Here is a 26,028-nt window from a genome sequence, read left to right as displayed (position 1 = left end):
AACATTTGTACGCAAAAATTATAACTTAAAAGGAGTAATTTTAAATAAGTTGATTTTATTTAAACTTACTTGGTCTTTTCTATTCGATTAGTGTCACTGTTGGAGACTTGGACGCATTGAGCCAAGCTTTTAACTCGAACATATATATATGTAACTTGGACACTTGACATCTAAGCGATATTTCCCTTTTAAATGCCTGTGAGTTGTGACCTCATGTTAACAACCATCTGATTGCAGGATAACCACCGCAAATACCCGTTCCGCATCCTGGAAGTGGGTAACAATGGTAGTTACTACTCTATCCTATTTCGAGCCAAAGGTGCTGATCGAGTGACTGCAACTTACATTGCTCAAGTTAAACTGGATTCTCTCGGTTTTTACGCCCATACCATTTACTTTGACAAAATTTCTGGCTCCGAAACTAGAGGTTATACTCACTGTTTTTTTTTCTTCTGTATATAGCTAGCTTAACATTCCACCCTCGTTAAATTCTTTCATCATCGCTAATTCGCTATCTTTGCTTGCAGAAAGAAGGAAGAGAAGCTGCAATACTAGTGGCAAAGCCGAAACTAACGAGAAAGCGTGTAACTCAAAAGAGAAACTAAGCGCAAGCACACCTGATCATAAGGGACGCGAACCTGTTTCAGATACCCCTGCATTAGTTAGCGAGTGAGTCCTTAATTTAAACTTATTTCGGTAACAAAATTTTGCGAGGTCTCTACTGACCTTAACGTTTGTTTGTTCGTTAGAGAAACGTCAGGCAAACTTTCAATCCGTGCATTCTACCTTCTAATGTATGTGACCTAACTCGTAACCTTTGTAATTCCACCTTTCTGCCCCGAGTAATTTTCCGCTTTGTGGAGTTATTTTTAATGTACATTCTATTACTTTAACCTTAAAGGGCGGAAATCAGGAACCAGAGACCTTACTTGGAGTATGCCAAGGTCAGTAATTAATATGGAGTACTGCCTTTGTTTCTACCATTTGTTTACCTTTTATATTCTTTGTGAGAAGTATTTTTATCACACGTAAACAAATACTCGTAATTGGGATTAAACTGCTAAAAATAGCTCAAGTAACCCTTGTGGTTAATACTTATTTTCTTGAAATTTAATCAGGTAAGGAAGTTAGCATCATGCAAATGGAGAACCCTCTCAGAAAATGTAAGTGACTTTTGATGGCAGGAATTCAACTTGTGAAGTCGGTAAAGTTATGAAGTGTGATATTCTAATTTGATTTTAAATCTCATTTGCATCAAAATTATCCTAATAATTCCCTTCAAATCATATAAACTAGATAATTTAGTAATGATCGGACGTATAACATGATTAATAACTTGAGGCTCGTTCAGTTTCTAGGGATGAAATGATTTTTTTTTTTTTGCTGACTTCGTATTTTGCATCGCTATCAGGAGAAGATGGTATACATCGTTGAAGCTGCTAAAGGCCTAGGGAAATAGTACTCCCTCCGTCCCGTTGAATAGTTTACGCTTGCTTAATTTTGTGAGGGGAAATAAAGAAAATGTAAACAGTACTGCAGGAAATTTGAAAGTAGCATTATATGAATAGGGATACCGATTCTTGCTATGTAATGTAACATACTAACATCCTGAAATATGCAAAGAATAAGTGCTTGTTTGCTTACCCACTCAATTCATGGGAGTTCTAAAATCCCATGAATTGAGTTTTTTCAAACTTGTTTGGTTGCCTTAAATATGGTAAAATGTAGGAATTTACAACTCCTTGGAGTTTCCAACTCCTACATGATGTAGGAGTTTAATTACCTAGCCCCCCCTAGGTAATTGCAAACTCCTCCATCTTATCCCTCTAAATTTACCCATTTACCCTTAATAAAAATGTGAGGCTAGTAACATTATTGAGGGATATATTGGTATTTAGAAATTAAAATCGGGTGAATTACATAGTTTAATCAAACAAACCATTGGAGTTTAATTCATGGGAAAAACAAATTCCTCCAAGGCAACCAAACACGTTTTTGCCATTTCATGTGAATTGCATATGGGAATTGAAATCCGGTGAGTTGTAAACTACCACAGGAGTTCAATTCCTATATGAACCAAACGAGCACTAATACTCTGTCCCGGTCTTTTGTTTATCTATTCCATTTTAAGGTGTCATATTCATTTGTTTACTTTTTTTTCATATTGGGGATGATTTTGATAGATAATTTGATTACTCATATTCATTGTTGTCCACTTCTCGTCCATTAAAAACAATCACAAGTGATCCCTTCCCTCCATGGTCTTCGTGCCAAATGAATTGCGTTACTAAGAAAATTAGGAGACGGAAATTACTGAAAATGCAAAATCCAATTACCAAATAAGAACAGCGGCCTAAGCACATAAACCAAGTAAAGTTTACAAACGTAAACCTTATTAACCGCGTATTATACATCATCTCCGACTGTGCTACCTACTCAAAGCGTCTTGCTTGTGACGGGCTAATCCCGTCACAAGCTGAAGACCTCTCACAAAAAGGGAGAGGGGACAAAGTGAGACACCCCCATGTGCTTCCCCACTCACCTCTCATGGGTATTTTGTGAGATGAAATGGTATCCGTCACAAGCTTGTGACGGATATCGCCGTCTACAATGAGATTTTGTGCTACTTGTTACTCAATAATCATGTACTGTCGATAAACAGCCTCTTCAATCAAATTAACAATCATCGCCATTACAAGTGACCTATAAAAACACCGGAAGAGGAAGAGAAAAAGGGTAATATGGTATAAACTGTGTTAAATAGAACTAGATACTCTCTCCATTTAACTCAATTTGGTTCGTTTGCCTTCCTATAATTTATATGTGTGGAGAATTTTGAACAAGATTGACCGATATAGAGAGAGTATTCTTTTTGCTCGTTTCTTTGTCAAAAATCTATGTCGAACCAAATGCGTGGTTGTCTGCTAATGTCTCAGACTTCAGCTATCATTCTTCCCCGCACGCTTTAGCTCCTCCTGTTTCCATAGTAGGTAATTCCATGTTAATCCTCAAGAATCGAGATTAGCCCATACTAAGAATATCGTATAAGCTCTATCCTGGGAATGAAAACTACAAAGGGAGTAATGCATAATGGTAAACCTGAATCGTTTGATTTTCAGCTGTGAGCTTCATGCATTCTTCTGCCAAGTTTCTAAGCTCGTCTTTGAGGGCACTATTTTCACTATTCAGGCACTCGACCTTTCTTTGAAGTTCTTCACATTCCGCCTACATGGACGCATCAATTTCATTACTAGCCTGTCAAATTAAACTAAAGCCGATATATACCCACTTATCTAGGTTTCCAGTGGGGACTGTATAAATATAGACCTGCTTGCGTAGCCTTGACCGTCTGGCTGATTCTCGGTTTGACTGCTTCCTCTTTTGCTTTTTAAGTTCACGTTCATCCTGTCATCCAGAAACATGGATAAGGTGAATCCTTGGGGAACAAATTAGATTGCAAGGAGTAGGGAAAGATCAATAAGACATGGATAGAGGTGGCTCAAAATGATACGAGCAATCTTGGGGATTAGAGTCAGAGAGGCAATAAGGAGCCATTGCCTTTCAAAGTTTAATGTTACGTAAGTACAACAAAGAATATGAAAAGTTTGCTCGAGTTAAAAAGAAAACATACGTAACAAACTTCGCCCATGACCATTGATGGAACAACAGCAGAAGAGACCCCACCATTTGGTTGCAACTTAACCGCAGCAGGAGCATTTCCATTCCATAAATCCATACCGATATTAAGATTAGTGGCAGGCATCGGAACAGGGTTCCCTTGCACGGGACCCATAGAACCTCCATTGGATGCATTATTATGTGCATTAGCTCCTGCAGAATCACCCATAAACCGAGTTTAAGGACTAACCGTAAGTGAGACCGGAGGTGGGCACAGTAAAAATAGTGTTTGAAGTTAGTCAAACAGATTACAGAATGAATCGCGTACCATCTTCAAGCATCAGATCAAAGCGTCCTTTCCTACTTGAATTCTCCTGAATGGGGAGAAAAAATAACTAATATAACCAGAGCAGCAGTGGCAAACCAGAAATGCAAAATTTAAATAGGCTCAACAGCACAAATAGTACTTGTTAGGGTGCAAACCCATGTCCCACATCGGTGGAATAAAGATGGAAGATAATCTTTATAAGTATCTACTAAATATAATAGTACGAGGCCTTTTGGGAAGGAGCTCAAGAGTAAATCCGTGAGGGCTTGGCCCAAAGCGGACAATATCGTACTATTATGGTCTGTGGACACAGATGCAGCAGAGGCCCAACACGGGATATTCACGCTTCCGCACAACAATTGGTATCAGAGCCCAAGATTCGACTTGGGCTAGACACGAGGATGCATCAGCAGGCCCAAGACTTAAAGTCGTACACTGTAAAGCATGGAACTCCTAGCTCAAAGTGAGTCCTTGAGCAAGCCCGGTCCAGGGCTAAATGGATGAAAGGCGTCATAGGTCTTGCGGGACAAAGACCATTTGTGTACTAGAACTGTTGTGGTGGGTCCTTTCCAGGATTCCAGAGACCGTTTGTGTTCTAGGACTTCTGAAGTGACGGACCCGGTCCAGGGTATATATATTGGATGCTGGATGCAGAGGATGTTCGATATGCATGTGTAGCAAATTCCCCAAGAAGGGCACATGCACATGCACATGCAGGCTCAGGAGCATGTGGGGGCACTCACTTGACCAGGCGGTGACATGTGGTGGAAGACATGGCTCGTGGTAGCATGGTGTGTCGGCTAAGGGGAGGTTATCAAGACTTGTGATGTTTCGGGTGTCTAGAAGTTGGGGCTGTAGAGTGTGGGAGTCCTTCATAGAGGTCAAGGTCCGAGTCAAGATGATGGTCCTTGGTTTGAGGGGAGGATTGTTAGAGTGCAAACCCATGTCCCACATCGGTGGAATAAAGATGGAAGATCATCTTTATAAGTATCTACTAAATATAATAGTACGAGGCCTTTTGGGAAGAAGCCCAAGAGTAAATCCGTGAGGGCTTGGCCCAAAGCGGACAATATCGTACTATTATGGTCTGTGGACACAGATGCAGCAGAGGCCCAACACGTGATATTCACGCTTCCGCACAACAATACTCATAATCCTTTCCTCATATCTCTTATCAGAAAACTGAACATGAATGCTGATGTAGAAAACAAGCACGACTGGCGTCATGGCCCTCATGGGTACGACATGCACGGCCGATCCCCAGGCCCAGATGCCATATTTCAATCGGTCATGACACACTGGGCCTCCTTGTTGAGTCTGGGCAGGGCCGGTCTGGCAATGGGACACATGGCACAGCACAAGACACACCCGACATTGCCCATTACCACCCTTACGGCCTTACTCAAAGACCCTAATAAACTAGAAGTAGCTCGGCAACTAACCAACAACCGGATGGATTTAAACAACACAATTCAACTCTCATAATACTACTGTGCCAATCTAAGCTTCCCTTAAGTTGATGCTCTAAACCCTTAAATAAAGAAACAGTTACGGTTACAAATAAAAACGAGACAAGATTTACATACTGTTTGGTTGTTCTCATCACTTGAGTCGGATGAGCCTTCGCTTCCACTTTCGGCGCTGTTTAAAAAACTAGGTTAGAAGATCAAACATTGGAAACAGCGCACTAAATCTCGAAGAACAGGCATAGCGGGAAAAAAGCACTAAATCTCTAGAAAGAACAGGCATAGCAGGAAATTTTCTTATTATTTCGGGACCCTGATGCCTTTGGCTATTTTTCACTTTCCTGGCCAGAGTTTTCCCAAAATCACTCTCTTAATCTGAGGTTTGAATAAAGTGACGTGAGGTTTAAAGAAGTTCGCTTTGGTGACTTAAGGAATAACATAGTCAACTTTCATCTAAATTAAAGATTTAGCGGGCATATTTCATCATGATAATTTCAGAATATTAGCATTAGCTTTTGCCGGAAAAAAAAAAAAAAAAAATACTACCTTTGGTATTTGGAAGAAATTTTGGTTATATTACACCCCAGGTCACCAAAGTGAGAACTACCTCAAATCTAAGGTCACCAAAGTGGAATTTATGAAAACTCGGGACACCAAAGTAGAATTTGACTCATGGCAATAAATTAGAAATTACCCAAATAAAAACCGCATAAAAGAGACAAAAATAGTAAAAATAACTAGCCACCTCTGGGAAGCGCCATCATTTGCAGAGCCTGAAGTTGCCTTTCCAGTTTCGATAGTCTTGTCATTCCCCGCACTAGAATTTGCCCTAGACTTTTTTGCAGAACTCTGATCTTTAACATCTGAGCTTTTTCCTTCAGCTTGTGGAGCACTTGTGTTCACAATCTAGAACAAATTTGATGACTCCATGAATTATGTATATAAGGATACTTGCCTTCAATATATGAAGTAAAAGGCCGTCTTTTGCGTATGATGGACAAAATAAGGACGAGTAATAGTAAGTAACAGATACCGTGCCAATATTAGGATGAGCATAAACACCTCCAGGAGGATATAAACCCGGGTAATGGACAGGAGTACCATAAGGTGGCATCATAGGGTGCTGGGTGAAAGGACAACAAAACACGTCTATCAAATTATAGTCCAAGTTTAAAGCCACTAAAAAGCACAACCTCGTAGCACTGCAACAAGCTATAACCACTAACCTGCCCTGACCACATATAAGGATGAGGCGTTGGAGATGGAACAGTTGAGGCGTAAAAAGGCGGTGGGACCGCAGCATTATAATAAGCCTGCACAAGAATTATTGTAGATCAGGATGGTCAAGAGTCTTGAGACGTAAGACATCATTCACAAATGTGACTGAAAAGAAGTCGTAAAGGAAATCAAGGGGTCATCAACTCATCAGTTAGACAGTTACCCTTGGTACGATGATTTTCTAGAAGATTAGAAGGAAATTAAAGGTTCCTCAATTTGGAGATATAATGTCCTAGCTTTCGTGGCGTTTCGTGTTAAGAGTGTGTTTGGTTTGGGCAAAACATTCTCTTGTTAGGCTTGTAGGAAGGAAGAAATGTGAAAGGAAAACATCTTATCTCCAGAGAAACCTGTTATCCCTTGAAAAACATGGGACCCCAATTTTCTCGTCCTCGCCTTCTTCATTTTCTCTCTAAAATCAAACAAAGGAAGTTATATTTTGAACTCCATTTACTACTGAATATTATGTCCATTGAAAATAGCTATCTCCGGAAAATATTTTCCCGTATACCAAACATGACTTAATTCCCCGCCTTCCTCTCACAACCAAGTTACGTAGGGCCGTCTGACAGGGTATTCCATTAGGTTTTCCCATTAGGTTCGGAAGAGGACCCCCAAAAGCATCTGTTGGTTCCATTATTTTTCAATGAGGAACGACGCTGGTTCAAATCCTCCAAAATTATCTGTTGATTCCTTTATATTTTCAGTTGACTATGTTCAAATATATTGAAAGCCTAATCTTTAGCTTTTCCACCTGACCCCCAAATCATCGAGATGGCCCTTAAATCAAACATTACAGAATGCACCCAGTGTCGGGTTACCACACAAGGCAATTGTTACCCACAACTCAAAAACCACAATTAGTAATAACAAAACGAAACTTTATCTCTTCCACTGACTATGAATTTCAAAATGTATTGGTGAAGAATTACTTTAAACGGATCATGTAATGGAACCAGCTGTGCTTGTAAAGACTTAAATAGTAAGAAAAAGGCGTCAAAACGATCCAATTATTACACAAACCTGCATGGATCTCGACCAATCAGCATATGGTGGCATTGTTGTTGGAGTCTCCTATAAAAAAATGACTGCATCAATTAAAAGACAATTGAAGAGAAAGAGGAGCCGTCAGATACACAAATGGCGCACCAAGGGGAAAGAAGACAGAAAGAACCTGAGCTGGGGGTGGTGACTTGGAAGGCTTGGGTGGCGTTTGCTCTTCTGCTGCCCCCATATTACACAGTTACACGGACACAATAATCACTGGATTTGGTAAGGGCCCGGCAAATTTTGTTTGATTTCTAGTCCTAATAAAAAGGATGTAAGGATCAGCATTTATTTGATGAGGTGCAAGAACTGAACTTAGTACTAATGACAAGTGAACAAAATCAAAAATATGTTGCTTTGAGACTCAAATATAGCATAAAACAAGCCTGATTTACATTTACCAAATGCAAAGTAAATACATTTTGGAACAATAAAAATTGTAGCACAAGTTTATCTCAGAAACTAGTCACAACGGAATCCATATTAAAGAAAAGCAGCTAATTAAATTGATGATGCGTCTTTCTATTGAAGTGTAAAAGTAAATCCCTGAAATTTACAATGCAATTTTTCATTGTGGGACATCTAGAAACAATCTCTATGTTTAACATTTAAGCATAGGGGTATATCCGGCCCCATCCTTCTCTCAACTCCCAGCACCACACCATTTGTGAAAGACTAAGGCACTCAGGTGAGGTTTAAAGGAGAGGAAAATGAGAGAAAGAAGAAGAAATGAGGAGGAGTGTATTGTTGCTTCTTTGTTTGGTTCAGTCAACGACAATCACGAGATTTTTCTCTGTTTCGTTGAGTAACAATAAAAGAGAAGGAAAGATAACCAAAGAAGAAAAATGTGATGTTGCATTGTTTCTATTTTTTTTATACAAAATCCTTTGTAATAGGAGAGCAGATACTGATGGTTGTACTAGGAAATATTTCCTTATTTCCTTTCCTTCGCGATGCCTATTGACAAACTTCTAGCAAACAAATGGTATATACTTGAAAAAAAAAATACCTTTTACAGTGCACTAGTTTTCTTTCACACAATATCGCAATTACAAATACTGTTAAAAGTACAGTCCTAAACCAGATTCGGTTACAAAAGCGTACGAACGGTGTCATAAGCATAAGAGAATTAGTGAATTACAGGTTACCGTCATATAGACAAACTACTATATTTCACAGCATAGTCGATATTTCAAAATCCCACTGGTATTTTCAAACTTAATTATACTACCTTGGTACACGTGTCTGACTGTATGTATTTGTGAAATATCAACTTCACAATTGTTACCTCAGCCACGTACAAACATGTTTGTACCATGTATGTTGATACTTGGTATGGGGCGTGAAGAATAGAAAGAAACAAATACAAGAGGACTACACGATAATCATGTATCCAACTAGTAGTACAAGCTATTCAACTTGGGTTACGATATCCGGTATACAATACGCAGTCAATAGAGTAATGCCAATGAAATTTGCCTAAGCTAGAGTTAGCTTGCATTCCTCAACTATCAATTGACATAAGGAAAGAAAAATAATCAAAATTAAGTTTACCCTCCTACAAGTTATGGATGAGGGGACTGGTACCATGGATCTATGTTGCTCATACTCGGTTAGAAGAATCCAACAAGGGTGCGTGTCCAAGTGTCGGATTCGTCTATTTTATGAAAAAAATACATGTTTTTGGGCTAAAATGGAGTGTTCGAGTGTCCTACTCACACCCACGTCTGAGGGCGAGTGTCCGACATAGGTAGGAAAGGTGTGATTGAAGAGTCTGAGCATCATAGCCATGGATAGCAATTTTCAGCATAAACCTTGCTTGAACTAACAGAAGACGCTAAAAGAGACACGTTTTTTTGGTTTTGAAGGGTATCAAAGGTCAGTTGTCGGAGTGATACATGATCAATAAGAAGCTACTAGGGAAATTCTTTCCCGTTAAAGCTGAAGCCCTACAAAAATAAACCCTATAACCCTACAATGATGACCAAGTAGTTACGTATATTGCATTGATGACTCTAGCTCTATGGTTACCTCACATCGCAAAAACGATGCTATCAAAGACTCAAAGACGAAGATGCAAAATTTATGGTTCAACGAGTAACATGGCTGATGCTGGAAATCTAACCTTGTACAGTTGTACTCATGAAACTCCCCTCTCATTTTTACTACCCTACTTTCTAGTTTGGGATGTTTTAAGGAAAAAAGGTAAAATAAAAACTTTAGTCCTTGATTTAACAAGAATGGGGACGATTTAATTGTGATGGAGGGAAAAATAGTTACTTTAAGTAGAGATGATATTGGATGTTCCTCTGATTGCTTAATATATATAGAAAGGGGCCGAGCAATTTTGGAATGGACTAAGAGGGTAAAGGGAACAATCAAATTGAGATGAAACGAGTATTACTTGAGCACTTTAGCTATTCATGATAACTTCGAAGCAAATCATATTCATCGGAACCTCAACTTTACCTTACGTCCTTACCAAATTAAGCCATGCTATTCAAGAAGGCCAGAAATTTCTAGATCGAAAACCGTCATCAACCTTAAAACTAAAGTGATAAATTGTTTGGCATAAAGTTCTAAAACATTCCACTTATCCCCTCATTAAACGCCATCAACAGTCTATTTCCCCACTCCCCCAAATCCACTTTCTCCTTATGAAATCTACTAGTATGCTCTCTAATTATAAAGTTCTAAGCACCAAGGATCCTAAAACGTATTCCCAATTAGGTGTACCTTATTTCATCTGTAATTCGCCCCCAAACAGTAAATCCTAATTCCGCCACTGAATTCACTACTAATGACAAAGAACCCACAAAACCCTTTGACAAATCCCTCACAAAAAACCCAATATCAGATGATCAACACTAATTTCATCACAATTCCAAATATAAATCAAAAACAACATAAAACAGTAACTAAATACAAAACCCAATAACAAGATTAATTAACAAAACATATCCTACCTACGTTAAGGCCAATTCCACGCGTTTGTTCAATATATGTGAGAAGTATTTTAATCAAACGTAAAAATTAACAAAGTAAAAACACAAAAATTGTAAGAAAATACCAGAAAAAAGGAGTGGAATAGAGTACCTTAGAAGAGTGGAAACTCGGAAAGAAAAGAGGAAAGAGAGGGAGAAAGTGTGTGTTGAGTTGGTGCTAATGTGTGTTAATGGGTGTGAGGTGGAAGTACAAGTGGGATATGTTTGTGTGATTGTGTCTGCAAACCAAACTCTGCTGTTTTGTTAGTTACATTACACTTGAGTAATTCTGTTTGCAGATTTTAATTAATTAAGATTTTTTGGTTTTGTGTTATGGAAAAGATAGGCTTGAGTAATCATGTTTTTTGCTTTCTAAATTAGGTTTTAAATGTGGTTGACACGTTGTGGAAAGGCAGGTTTACAGCTGTTGGGATACAAGTGGATGAGAAAGAGAAAGGGCCAATTTGGGAAATAAAGTTTGGGATTAGGAATGTGGTAAGAAGTTGCTAATTGGTAAGTAGTAGTGACATGATGACTAAGGTTGATTGATGATAGTTAGGGCGTTTCTTTTCGGCTGAATTGAACTGAATTAAATTTAATAGAGTTAATCTAAATTTTACTGTATTTAACTGAATTGAAGTTTAGATCTGTTCTTTTCGGTTGATAGGAGTTGAACTGAACTGAAAATAATTGAACTGAATGGAGCTGAGTTAAACTGAACTAAATAGAGCTTAATTGATTTGAAATGGGCTGAAATTAAGTCCAAAAGAACACTGACTTAGAAAGGTTTGTGTTGGACTGGAGGATTTGGATTCGGATTTCTAACTATTTAACTTTTTAGTTGAGAGGTTGGGAGTATTAAATTTCTTTTATGTAAATATTTTCATTTGATGTGAGTCATTCTGTTAAAATATAAGATTTTGTATATGATATTTGGAAAAGGTATCTTATAATTACGCTAATGTTATTAATTATTTTTAAAGTTGGGTTAATTTTAAAGTTACTGATGGGGCATATTTTGCACCCGCTGACCGAGTCAACATATTGAGCAAGGTCAAAGACATCCACAGCAAGTCAACGTATTAGACAAAGATAATCGACGCGACTGTCGGCTGTCACTGGGTCTCGGCTAGGCAACCACCAAATGGAGACATATCCGCGTACTCACATCCAAGTCCCCTCGGCATGGAGTCAACCAGGCCAGCCGGCCTGCCATGGGTCCCTCGGCCGAGGGTAGAACAGTCTTTCCACCTGCTAGCCACTTGGCCACTTGGCCACTACGTGACAAAAGGTGAAAGTCTATAAATACTCCTCAATCCTCATTGAGAAAAAGATCGAAATAATCCACAATTCACCCTAATACTCACCATAAATCTCGTATAAACTCCATTATCTCTCTACAATATACTTTGCCAAGTAACACACAACTTAATCTCTTTAAGTTTACTGACTTGAGCGTCGGAGTGAGTTCGCTCGGTACCAAGCCGAGCTCTCAGTTTGTTCATTGTTTCAGGAGAGGCCGAAAGGAAGAGTCAAGCAAAGTCATCATTCTACAAGCTTACGTGGTAACAAATCCTGCTCCGGAATTACACCCGGAACAATTGGCGCCGTCTGTGGGGAGATAGATACTAAAAGCTAGTCAAATCCCTTACAAAAAAAAAAAAAAAAAAACTCATTCAAAGAGCTAAGAAGATGTCAAAACAACAAGAAGTAGTTGTGAGTGACGAAACCGCATTCTACCAAGATGACACCGTCCCTAATTCTGAGATCGGGCAGTCCCCAACCGGCCGAGTAATCCAACCGGCGTACGGGATGCCGATACTACCAGAAACACCGCTGCCTGCCGGCCAAGTCACTGTCATGGGACATGTGGTCGATGGAGCCAAATTGAAGCTATTCCTGGACCTGATGGGTAATACGCCGATCACCCACCGCTGCAACGACGGTGACGGCAGCACACCCGCAGGTGACCAGGGCCCATAAAGTGACCCCGAACAACTTGTTCGGGGCAATACAAGGAGCCATGCATACTAGGACGCCGGCGGAGCCCGTGCTGCCAGTGGCAGACCAAAGTCCTTCCCCCACTCGCGGAAGGACAACGTCGCCGCGGCAACAACGAGGCCCGCCCCGAAGAAATGAAGAAAGAAGTCCGACTATCCAAAGTCGGGCAACAAGAAGCCCTTCCCGCCACGAGGAGAGAAGCCGGACTAGGGGTGCGAGGAGCCGATCGCCACGTGTCATTCGACACGTGGTCAGACAGCCCCTCAGTGCCTATGTCCTCGGAGTCTCCGTGCCGACCAAACTGAAGATGCCGTCCCTATCATACAAAGGGGATAGCGACCCAACCGACCATGCCGAGGCTTTCGAATCGTACATGTCGGTATGGGAGCAGCCCGATGAGGTATGGTGCCGAGTCTTCCCAACAACCCTGCATGGGATGGCCCAGAGTTGGTACAAGGGGCTGCCTAATGGTTCGGTATACTGCTACGCCGACCTAAGGGATAACTTCATAGCCCAGTACGCCTGCAACAAGAGAAGGGTCGTGGAGACATCGGATCTCCTCACTATCCGACAGGGGGAGGACGAGTCTCTACGAAGCTATGTGAAGAGGTTCGACGCGAAAGCTCAGCAGATCCGTGAGCTGAACACCGAACTGGCGGCCTTCGCACTGATGAAAGGCCTCCCGAAAGGCGAGCTCAAAAATGAGCTGATCAAATGCGAGTACCTCAACCTGGACTCCGCCAGAAAGATGACGGACCGAGCCGTAAAGGTGGAGGATTACCACAAGACCTGGGTAGGCCACAGTGAAGCTGGACACCCAGAAAGGAGGAGCCGCCGGGACAACGCTGATGAAGGTCGCCGTGATATGAATAGGTCACGGCCTGAAAGATCTAACAGGAAACAGAGCTCGGCGGGCGCCGGGGGGAGTTCGGGACCATACACCCAGAAGCGGTACCACGGTCTCACCCCTCTGGTCAAATCACCGGCCGAGGTCTTTGCCCTGAGCAAGAATGAAGGGCAGAAGTGGGCAAGACCCCCCAAGACGAGGGCGGAGGGCGACGCAAGCCAATTTTGCGATTACCACGGCCAGCCCGGCCATAAGACCGACGACTGTCGGCATCTGAAGAACGCCATCGAGGAGCTGATCCGAAAGGGGGCCCTCAGCAAGTACGTAGCTGGGGCCCCGGAAACGAGCTTCGACGGGGCGAACAGGAAATCAGTATTCCAGAGGATGGGAGTGATCCAGGTGGTTATCGGAGGAAACGAGAACGGAGGGTCGGCTAACGGGCACAAACGGCACCTAAATGAGTTTTACCAAGCCATCAACTTTGTGCCCACCACAGCGATCCCCGCTTCCACCGTCCCCGATATAACCATCGGAAAGAAAGACTACGAAGGAGTCGTAGCCCCGCACAACATGACCGACCGGTGGTGGTCCACCCGGACATATGCAACCACTTGGTTAAGAGGTGCCTAATTGATACGCGCCTACACGAACATCATGTTCGGGGAATGCTTCCTCAACCTCGGTCTCAAAGATTGAGGACCCGAGCCCCCGCACCAACCCACTATACAGCTTTTCTCGGGGCCGGCCTGGTGCCCCGGGGTCAATAAGGTTGCGGTGATGTTCGGCGAGGCGGATGCGGCCAAGAACGTTTTATCCGAGTTCGTGGTCATTGATGGTTCGTCCGCCTACAATGTTCGATAGGCCGGGTTACTTTGAGCGAGGCCGATCTTTGTAATGTCCATCCGGGCCCGACATTGATGTATGTCTCGGACCGGGGAGGCCAAAAGCTCGTCTCAAAGGACGAGAGAGACGAAATTATCAATGTCCAAATATCTGCCAGAGGGTGTAACATGCAATCCCTTAAAGTGGCGAAGAAATCAGAGAAGGGGAAGAGCCCATCCTTACGACAGGAGGGTGATCCGATGAGCACCAACAACGTCAGCATGGTCGAGGGAGCCGAGATCGAGCAAGTGGAAATTGACCCAGGACGCACCGTAACTGTCGGTGTCGGCCTGGAGCCAAAATTCAGAGCCATTCACAAGCTGAACGTACTCTCCAACGCTCACCCTGTCAAGCAGAAGATGAGGAACTCCTCGGCCGAGAAAGATGAGGCCATCAAGGCCGAGGTAGACAAACTATTAGAGGCGGCACTACTACAGATACAAGCTATAACAACGGTCAAAAACCGTTGTTATATAAAAAAAGCGGACGTTGTTAAAGCGTCCGTTGTAGAAGGTTTTAACAACGGTTAGTTTTCTTAAGGAAATTGTTGTTAAAACTGTTAACAACGGTTTTATGTATAAAAACCCGTTGTGGAAAGTGTGACTCAATTTTGGGGGGAAAGTTATAACAACGGGTTTTAATATACAAAACCGTTGTTATAACTAAAGACAACGGGTTGTTTTAAAATAACCGTTGTTGTTTGCTCTTAAAAAATAAAAAAAAATTAAATTAAATATTACTAGATGCATGCATAATTACGGCCTGTTAGAATTCCGATGCATGCATTATTACTGACATCACTGTACATATGAACGGATAATATGGAATGAGAAGGGTTAGTAATAAGATTTGAAGCAGCATTATTGAGAGATATGATGATGATTATGGCACAACTTCCTAACATATATATTAATTAAAAAGCAACTCAACCCACACATTGCTTAGTATAAATACATTGCATATCTCAACTAACATTTCCATTATCTCAATATATTCATCTCCAAACCCTAACTGCTAAAACAAACACTACTTAATCTTTCAAAACAAACTCAAAAAACTCCAACAAAATGAATGATTTCATCCTTAAGACTCTTACCATGATCGAGAACAACAACAACTTAATCCGCCGGTTCCTCCATATTGAGGAAAGTTTCAGGAGCTACCTTGCGGATGCTCGATCCGCACTGAAGCACGCCAAAGAAGATGGCTTGACGGAGCAGCAGCAGTTGCAGCTATATGACGATATAGCAACTGCTGAACGGAACCTCCAAATAGCCAAGGAGGAGAGGACGGATACGATAGAGCAGAATAAGATCCTCTATGAAAATATAAGAATTGCATTTTTACATATGTAATTTTTTTTTTAATTTATGTATTTATAAATTAATATATATATATTAATTATGTTTATCTTACTTCTTCATCTTGCTTCTTCATTGTTTTACTAACTAATTATGCGAACAATACTTAAACAAATAACATAATGGTCGATACAAACACATACATGCAAAAGAAATAAATAGAAAAAGAAAATAATGACGATGAAACTAACAGTGACGGCGAGATTTACCTGATAAATACAGAACGTAATAGACGATGAAATCACAGTGACGGCGAGAAGATAAAGCGACGATGAGAAAGAGAGAAAGAGAGAAAGCGACGATGAAAACACACTCTCTTTCTCTCTTTCTCATCGTCGCTTTATCTTCTCGCCGTCACTGTGATTTCATCGTCTATTACGTTCTGTATTTATCAGGTAAATCTCGCCGTCACTGTTAGTTTCATCGTCATTATTTTCTTTTTCTATTTATTTCTTTTGCATGTATGTGTTTGTATCGACCATTATGTTGTTTGTTTAAGTATTGTTCGCATAATTAGTTAGTAAAACAATGAAAAAGTAAGATAAACATAATTAATATATATATATATTAATTTATAAATACATAAATTAAAAAAAAATTACATATGTAAAAATGCAATTCTTATATTTTCATAGAGGATCTTATTCTGCTCTATCGTATCCGTCCTCTCCTCCTTGGCTATTTGAGGTTCCGTTCAGCAGCTTGCTATATCGTCATATAGCCGCAATCGCTGCCGTCGCTCCGTCAAGCCATCTTCTTTGGCGTGCTTCAATGCGGATCGAGCATCCGCAAGGTAGCTCCTGAAACTTTCCTCAATATGGAGGAACCGGATGAAGTTGTTGTTGTTCTCGATCATGGTAAGAGTCTTAAGGATGAAATCATTCATTTTGTTGGAGTTTTTTGAGTTTGTTTTGAAAGATTAAGTAGAGTTTGTTTTAGCAGTTAGGGTTTGGAGATGAATATATTGAGATAATGGAAATGTTAGTTGAGATATGCAATGTATTTATACTAAGCAATGTGTGGGTTGAGTTGCTTTTTAATTAATATATATGTTAGGAAGTTGTGCCATAATCATCATCATATCTCTCAATAATGCTGCTTCAAATCTTATTACTAACCCTTCTCATTCCATATTATCCGTTCATATGTACAAAGGATGTCGATAATAATGCATGCATCGGAATTCTAACGAGCCGTAATTATGCATGCATCTAGTAATATTTAATTTAATTTTTTTTTTATTTTTTAAGAACAAACAACAACGGTTATTTTAAAACAACCCGTTGTCTTTAGTTATAACAACGGTTTTGTATATTAAAACCCGTTGTTATAACTTTCCCCCCAAAATTGAGTCACACTTTCCACAACGGGTTTTTATACATAAAACCGTTGTTAATAGTTTTAACAACGGTTTCCTTAAGAAAACTAACCGTTGTTAAAACCTTCTACAACGGACGCTTTAACAACGTCCGCTTTTTTTATATAACAACAGTTTTTGACCGTTGTTATAGCCTGTATCTGTAGTAGTGATGGTAAAGAAGTCATCAGGGGGGTGGAGGATGTGTGTTGATTTTACAAATCTTAATAAAGCATGCCCTAAAGATTGTTATACCTTGCCTCGAATAGATAGTTTAATTAACGCAACGGCAGGCTACACTATGCTGAGCCTGCTAGACGCCTTCTCAGGATACCATCAGGTATTCATGGCCGAAGAAGTCATGCCTAAGTGCGCATTCATCACCATACACGGCACATACATGTATAAAATGATGCCGTTCAGTTTGAAAAACGCTGGCGCAACTTACACTAGGCTGGTGGACAAAGTGTTTCAAGATCAAAAAGGGCGAAACATCGAGGCTTACGTCGACGATGCTATTGTAAAAAGCAAATCTGACAGCGAGCACTTGGCCGACTTGAGCGAAACATTTTGTTCACTAAGGAAATACAAGATGAAACTTAACCCAATGAAATGCAACTTCGGTATCCGGGCAGGCAAGTTCCTCGGCGTGCTTGTCTACGCCAGGGGAATTGATGTCAATCCAGAGAAAGTCCAAGCAATACTGGACCTACCGGAGCCGAGGAATCGAAAAGAGGTTATGATGTTGACCGGGAGGATGGCGGCTCTCGCCCGTTTCATCTCTCGGTCAGCCGACAAGAGCACCCCATTCTTCAAAGTGTTGAAAGGGATAAAGACTTCAGCTGGAGGGAGGAACAGAGCACAGCTTTCAGGCAACTGAAAGCTCATCTTCTAACTCTCCCGACACTGTCCAGGCCGATGCTGGGGGAGACGCTATATCTATACATAGCAGTTACCTCGGCCACGGTCAGTGCCGTAATCGTCAGAGAAGAAGACAAGCAGCAACACCCAATCTACTTTATCAGCCATACACTGCTGGTCGCCGAAAGAAATTACCCACTGATCGAAAAAGCAGCCTTTGCTGTCGTCGTTGCCGCAAGGAAACTGAAACCTTACTTCGAGGCTCATCAAATGGGCAGTAGAGCTATCCGACCTCAGCATTCAATACAAGCCGAGGCTCTCGATAAAGGGGCAGGCACTTGCAGACTTCCTGGCCGAGTGCACATACCAAGAAGAATCGCAGCCCGGCGTATGGGAAGTATATACCGACGGGTCCTCTACGGCAAACAGCTCAGGAGCCGGCATCCTTATCATCAGCCCAAACGGGGACGAGTTTGAGTATGCCTTGAAGTTTACCTTCTCGGCCTCAAACAACGAATCCGAATACGAGGCGGTGATAACTGGAGTCAAGCAAGCTAGAGCTGCCGGGGCGGAACACATTGTGTTGAAGACAGACTTACTATTGGTGACTAACCAAATCAGAGGAGAGTATGAGGCTCGAGATGATGGGATGGTAAGATACCTGGAAAGAGTAAAAGCTGACAATGCAAAATTGAAATCTTTCCAAATCCAATGCATCCCCAGGTCTGAGAACAACCGAGCCGACGCTCTCTCAAAACTTTCCAGTTCAACCATCAAGAATGTCAGCCGAACCGTGCTGGTGGATATCAGGAATGCTAAAAGCATCACTGAGACCGTCGGCATGGTGGGCGACATAGAAGCCGAGACGACGTGGATGACTCCGATAATGAAATACAAACTAACAAAAGAGTTACCGGAGGACCGCAGTCTCTCTCAGAAGATAAAGAGGATCGCCGCAAGATACTTGGTGTTCGAAGGAGAACTATACAAAAGGTCTGTGATAAGACCACTTTTGAAATGTGTCGGCCCAGCCGACGCGGAGCTCATACTGACAGAGATTCACGAAGGCATCTGTGGACATCACATGGGGGCAAGAACGCTAGCCCACAAAGCCCTCCGAGCCGGCTACTTCTGGCCTACCATGCTTGAGGATTCCAGAACTAAGACCAAGAAGTGCAAGAATTGTCAGATGCATGCTCCGGTGATACACGCATTTTCCCGAGACTTGCAGCCAGTACTTAGCCCCCTACCATTTGCACAGTGGGGGATGGATTTATTAGGGCCATTTCCGACGGCCTCCGGAGGAAGGAAGTACCTGATCGTCACCGTTGACTACTTAACCAAATGGGTTGAAGCTGTCGCAGTACCTGCCAAGACCACGGCGGCCGTAAGAAAGGTGATTTGGGAGAACGTCATAACTCGTTTTGGGTTACTCCAAGTCATGGTATTTGACCACGGTCGAGAATTTTGGAGTGACACGGTGATGAACTGGCTAGAAGAACTCGGTATCAAGTTTGCATACTCCTCCGTCTGCCACCCTCAGAGCAACGGGCAGGCGGAAGCAGCTAATAAAACAATCCTAAACGGGCTAAAAAAGAAGGTTGAAGATCTAAAGGGAAGGTGGGCTGATGAACTACCCGGCGTCCTGTGGTCCCTTAGAACCACGGAGAAAGAAGCAACGGGTGCAGTCCATTCCACCTAGTCTATGGGTCCAAGCCGTCCCGCTAATTGAAGCGGCGGTGCGACATTCGAAAGCAAACCTTTGACCCGATCGAAAATGAGGAAGGCCTGAGAGTCTCCCTAGACCTGGTCGAAGAAAGCCGAGACACGGCACGGCTTAACTTGGCAGTATATCAAAACCGAATGAGAAGAGCATACAACCGTAGGGTCCACAAAAGAGACTTAAGAGTAGGAGATCTAGTCCTAAGAGATTCGGCCGCCACAAACAAAGGAAACATCCATGGTAAAATGACGGCCAACTGGGAAGGACCCTACAAAGTGGTTGAAGAAATGAGGCCGGGGACATACCGGCTGACAGACATGGAGGGAGTGCCTCTAATGAGCCACTGGAACACAGACAATTTAAGGAAATATTTCATATAGCGGCGGAGGTGTCCGAGACCGTTGTGGGCACTCCAACGTGCGTTTATACCTTATAAAAGTGATCCAAGTTTTCCATCAAAATACTTGTCCCTCCATAGTCACGCCGAAGTATAAAAGCGTATGAGCACTGTTGAGACACAAATCTGACTGCCCCGGCCAATCCGGGGGTGGCAGAGGAAGCGATCAATATGTCTATAGATACGGAAAGCAGTCAAAACGTAAACTCGGTTGCCTCGGCCAAAGCCGGGAGTGACGAGGGAAACGACTTGCCAACAGCAGTTGGTACTCGCCACAACGACCAACATGCTTAGGAACGTATAAGTACGGTTGAGAAACGCAAATCGGACGCCTCGGCCAGACCGAGAGTGAAAGAGGAAGCGATCAACACGTCTACAGATACGAACGCTGTCGAGCCGTAACCTCGATTGCCTCGGCCAGACCGAGAGTGACGGGGACACAACGACCGATACGCTAACATGTTCACAACGGCGGTTGGGAAGCGCAAATCTGACACCTCGGCCAGACCGAGAGTGAAGGAGGAAGCGACCGACATGCCAACATGTTTAAAAAAAAAACGTTAAGTACAGTTGAGATACGCATTCTAACTGCCTCGGCCAAGCCGAAGGTAAAAACGAAAAGAAAAAAAAAGCGCTCAACTAATAACGAAAGAAGACAACTGAATGAAGGATTGTGATCAAAGCCCCGGCCAAGCCGAGGGCCAATAAACAAACTTTATTAAACATGTTTACAGGTGATACAAAACGAAGTCGACGGCCGTCCCAATAAGGATAGCCTAAACTCAACCTACCAAAGTTTTAAAAAAAAAAAAAGAAGGAACAACAAAAAATATCACATTGAGACAATGAAGCGCCAAAAGGATGGCAGGGAGAGAAGGCTCAAAAGTTGGCCCCCGAACAGCTGAAGCTATCCGAAGGGCCAGGTGAGTCCGTGACGACCGCCTCTCCCTATGCCTCGCTCGCTCGCCATCGCAGCCGGTAGCAAGATCACCATCGATGGGCGACCCGAGCCGACTTGGCGCCTCACCGCCTTTGCCCTCTCGCTTCCTCCCCGGCCGCCTTCACCTTTTCAAAGATGGGTCGCCTTCTCCGCACCTCCTCGGCGGCCTTCTTCGCCTCTCGCCTCCTCCGACCTTTGCCTCCGCAGCAGCCGCCTTATCATCAAGCAAATGGTCAAATTTTTGCCACGGGAAGGAGCCTTCAGAAAGAGCTCTCGATTACTTCCCTGGTAGCTTCTTCGGCCTGGTCCCGGTATTGGGCGCACATGTTAGGGATGATGACAGTTTGGAGCGTCTCAATGTCCTTCTCCCTCTGGGCGAGGATAGCCCTTGTATTCCTGTGCGCCTTCACCTGAGCCGAATGCAGAGACTTCCATTCTTCCCTCTTACCAACCGCGGCGTCGTAAGCACCCTGAAGCTTGTCCCGCTCCTCCCGCAGCTTAGCGGCATCAGCTTCCACAGCCTCAACCTTGGCCCTCTCGGCTAGGACCGCCTTCTCAGCATCCTCCCTGAGCTTTCGCTCAGCGAGGAAATCATTTTCGGCGGCTTGAAGGTCCTTCTTCGCCTTCTCGGCCTCTTGCTTAGAGGCAGCAAGCTCGAACCTAAGCCGTTCAAGCACAGGGGCAGCTTCAGCCATGGTCTTTTCTTGCTCCATAATATGAGCGCCGGCTAGTTCGTTCCACTTCGCCAGCTTCCTGCACAACCTTGTGCCTTCCGCCACAAGCTGAGCGACGGAAGGCTTCAGAGATGAGGAGTCGACGGTGACATTTTGATTGCCCGTCTGCACTGACCGCTTCTCCAATTGTCGTTCAGTGAGAGGGACAGCCGGCGGCGGTTGATCTACAAAAAATTCGGACAAAGCATCCATGTCAATATTCATTGACATGCCAGAGAGCCTGTCATCAGGAACGCCTAATGAACCAGCTAAATCTGAGCCACAGGTTAGATCCGTACCAGGCTTGGCCTTCTTGGTTGGAGGCCCCTTTTCTTTACCGGCCTCGGTAACAGCGGCAGCAGCAGACGCTGTCTCTTTTCTCTTATTTGAAAGAGGAGGACCCTCAGCAACGGTGACCTCCTCTTAAACGTCGACGACCACCACCACCTGCTCCTTTTGGACAACGGGGATTGCAGATTGGATTGGGGTTGATGCCGTTGCCGCCGTAGATGTTGTCTTTGGTTTCCGGCGCGGCACGTTACCGGCAATCCGCGCCTGAGCCGCCGTCGCATCCAGTGCCTTCAACTGCTGATCCATAAGTTCGTTTGGGGTCGGTCTGCGATCACGTGCCGCGGGCTTAGGATGCAATTCAACAACTCTCCCGTTCTCGTAGAGTCCCAACCTCTCGAGGACGGAGGCAGACAGTTCCGGGCCAAATCGTTCTGCAAAAGAAACAAAGCAGGAGTTAAGCAAAAGAAATAACACAAGTTCAAAAACAGAAGCATAAAAAACAAAGATGGGCCTCACACCGACCCCACTCACCCCGTTCGAGGGCCGGTATGAGGCCGACGTGGCAGAGCAGCTCATCCTGAAGAATGATCTGCGTCGGGGGCATCCATCCCTTCGGCGTCCCATCCTTCTCAGCCTCAAACAGCTTCATTGCCCGTTTTTCATCCTCATTAAGATACACCCTGCTGGCGTCCATCTTAAGCTTACTTCAGGAGACATATTTGTCATGCTCCCCTTGGTTCTCACACCGCAAATTGACGCGGCTCTGAAAGGACCGGGGCAGCGGATAGTCCTCCGGAACCTCAACGTATACCCACCGCCCCTTCCAGTCCTTGCAAGAAGTAAGCTTAGAGATGGTGATATAACCCGGCTCAGTCTGGATGCTATACCTGTAATACTCCGTATTTATGAGTCTTGGGGTACTCTATCGAGTACGCCTTACTCTGTCGAGTAAGGGCGTTTTGCGAAATAAAATAGTTTCTGGCCTGTTGGGTACTCGATCGAGTAACTAGGGTACTCGATCGAGTAGGGGGGTACTCGATCGAGTACCTTGGGTACTCGATCGAGTAGCCGGTTTACGGGGTGTTAATTCGACGGGTTTTGTTAATAACACGGATTAATATATAAATCTTTCCGTCACTTTCATAATACACCTTTACAAACCTAATAACATTAAAGGGGAGATTCAAGTTACGTTCTTCGCATTCATCCGTGTTGTTGACAAATCCCGGAGCTTGAGAGGTCGGATTTCATCGTTCTTTACACCTTTGTGATCCTTGCGTCGAGGGTAAGATTTGCATACCAATTTTATAGTATTTCGTCAAGTTCCGTTAAACCCTAATTTTGGGATTGGGGGTTTTTATGATTTGTTAAGGTTAGATTGTGATTATGTGGTTATGTGATAGGAGAAGAATTTGTAAAGGAGAGGTTTTGAGACAGCTGCTAGATCGTCTGATGATTGTGTTGCTTTCCAGGTAGGATTTCCTACTCAGTATTAGTCCCATAATGGGATAATTATTGATGTGTTGAGATTGATTGTTTAATATCGTAATTGTGTTGTGACGGTGGTTGATTGTGATTATTGATTAATATCGTAATTGTGTTGTGATGGTTGTGATTGTGATTGTTGTCTCTGGTTCTCGAGATGCGTTCTCGGCTGAGTGGAGTCACTTGCGGGAGTGGCTTCACGCCCTAGTTTCGCCCTTCGTGGAACCCGCCACGGAAGGGGATGTGCACATTAATGGGACAGGGTTATCGCTCGGTATGATGAGCGGGGCTTAGGTGGGAACGGCTGCGGTCCCCCACTGGCAGGGCTGGTCCAGTGGACAGTCGGTGATTGAGTTTGTTGGGATTGGTGTGGTTGTGTGTGTGTGTGACGGTTAAGCTGTCTGTTTATCTTATCGTTGATATATATTGAATTGTGTGATTAGTACTGACCCCGTTTAAATGTTTTAAAAACTGTGGTGATCCATTCGGGGGTGGTGAGCAGTTATTGAGCAGGTATGATATGACGCGTATGGGATAGCTGGGATGAGTCATCACGTGGCAGTTAGAAGTCTTCCGCTGTGTCAGACGGTGTCTTATAGCTTTGATAGTTTTAGCAGTAGACCGTGTGAGAATGTTGTATTTCAGTTTATTAGTTTTGGTTTTGATCATGTAATCACTTAAACGATTTACTTTTAAATATGTGTCTTATGAATATCATTGCCTCGGGTAACCGAGATGGTGACATCCTTATACCTGAGTGGTCCTGGTAAGGCACTTGGAGTATGGGGGTGTTACAAATGGTATCAGAGCGACGATCCTGAAACCTGTAACCAATGAATCCAATGAATGTAGGGAGTCAATTAAAATGAATCCGGGTGATAGTAGGAAATTTGTCGTCTACTTCCTACACCAAAACTATTTGTAAAACCCGAAAAAGCGTAGTATTTAGTCGGGGTCGAACTCAAGGACGGCGGGGGTTGCTACAAAGTTCGATTAAGAGTCAAGTTTAATCAAAATTAAAAGAAAGGGTTTTGGTTATAATCACTAGAGCAAAGGACAAACAAGTTGATGATAATGAATACGGTTAATTAAAAACTAGGGCTTTCGGGGTCATCAATATGGTTTGGGGGCTAACATGAAGATCAAAAAGGGTCAATGGTGAGAGATTAACCTAAGATGAAGAACCAATGTCTTGGCTATCTTAAAGGTGGCTACTAATTTTCATTAAGTATCACACCTCTCCTAAACAAACATCAAGACCCCCAAAAACTTTCATTCAAGGGAGAATTAAGCAATAATGAAAGAAAGGCTAAAGCTTTCACTTGAGCAAATCAACAAACACCTTGAATGCATGGATAGGAAGGATAAACAAATCACCAAAGACCAAAGTATTCAAAGAATCATGCCCATAAACTCCATAAAGACTCCCCCTAAACCCTAGAAGGAATCTACTCACTCATGTTAAGGGAAATTATGCTAAATAGAGAAGAAAAGCAAACAACACAAGGAGGAGACATGATGAATGTTATAGCAATATCAAAAGACAAAGAAAATGTAAACAAAAGATAAACAAGTAAAAGAAAGGAGAGGAATTATACCAACAAAAGGAAAGATGAAAGCTTGATTGATTAATAAGAAGGAAAACCCTTCAAAATCCCCAATACAAACTTCAACAAACAAGTGTAAACAATTAACAATTACTAGAACTAACTAATTCTTGCTAAATATTAATAATAATTATTGAAAGATTTGAACTTGATTAAGGAGGTATTACAATAAATATGGAATGTTTCTTAGATCTAGGGTTCTGTGTCAAAGGGTTTAAGGAGAGGGGTATATATAGGTTCCACCAGGATTAGGACAGAAATTGGAAATGGGCTTTGAAACACGTATATGCACTCCCGGCCGGTCAACCGGCCTCCGGTGCTTTGGCCGGCTGGGAGATCTCTGGAATTTTGAACGAGTTTTGGAGGTCATCAGGTGTGCACGGCCGGTCAACCGGCCGCCGGTCCCTGACCGGCTGGGGCACCCTTGACTTCAATCTTAACTTTTGGCTTTTGGAGGGACTCCCAGCCGGCTAGCCGGCCGCCGGTCAATTGACCGGCTGGGAGATTCCTGTAACATTCTTCATTTCTTTGTATTTGTTAAGCTCATATGTTTTCCCAGCCGGCTAGCCGGCCGCCGGGCCACCGGCTGGGGATGCTTCTTCATACTTCTTCCTTCATTTCCTTGTAAATGTACTCCCGGTAGGCTAGCCTGGCCTTCTTACCTACCGAGGGTACTCCTCAGCATAATTCCCTTCATCTTTCATGCATAGCTTAGAAATCCCGTCTTTCTAGCTTCGTTTCGCCCGTTCCCGCCTCAATTTCTGCAAGGGGGCCAAAGTGTCATAGTAAAGGGAATCGGGACTAGAAACGAGAGTAAAGGGGGTACAAAACCGCCTTAAATGGGG

At 43.0% G+C, this 26,028-nt stretch overlaps 1 protein-coding gene across 1 annotated transcript; it reads right to left on the bottom strand.

Annotated features, from left to right (window-relative positions):
- Window positions 1-2,310: 2,310 nt before the first annotated feature.
- LOC141599216 (G-box-binding factor 1) lies at window positions 2,311-10,961 on the bottom strand. The gene is made up of 13 exons (XM_074419160.1): window positions 10,831-10,961; window positions 7,862-7,994; window positions 7,711-7,761; window positions 6,639-6,725; window positions 6,446-6,535; window positions 6,158-6,318; window positions 5,533-5,587; window positions 3,947-3,992; window positions 3,632-3,831; window positions 3,328-3,405; window positions 3,100-3,225; window positions 2,628-2,975; window positions 2,311-2,432 (listed from the first exon to the last, which is right to left on the bottom strand). The coding sequence occupies exons 2-12, from the start codon at window positions 7,919-7,921 to the stop codon at window positions 2,940-2,942; spliced, it is 990 nt and encodes a 329-aa protein (XP_074275261.1). The 5' UTR covers window positions 7,922-7,994; window positions 10,831-10,961; the 3' UTR covers window positions 2,311-2,432; window positions 2,628-2,939.
- Window positions 10,962-26,028: the final 15,067 nt, after the last annotated feature.

Source organism: Silene latifolia, chromosome 9, assembly GCF_048544455.1.
Source record: "Silene latifolia isolate original U9 population chromosome 9, ASM4854445v1, whole genome shotgun sequence".
In the NCBI taxonomy this organism is placed as follows: Eukaryota; Viridiplantae; Streptophyta; class Magnoliopsida; order Caryophyllales; family Caryophyllaceae; genus Silene; species Silene latifolia.
Note: the sequence above shows the minus strand (reverse complement) of the source record. Positions and strands in the feature narration are given on the sequence as shown.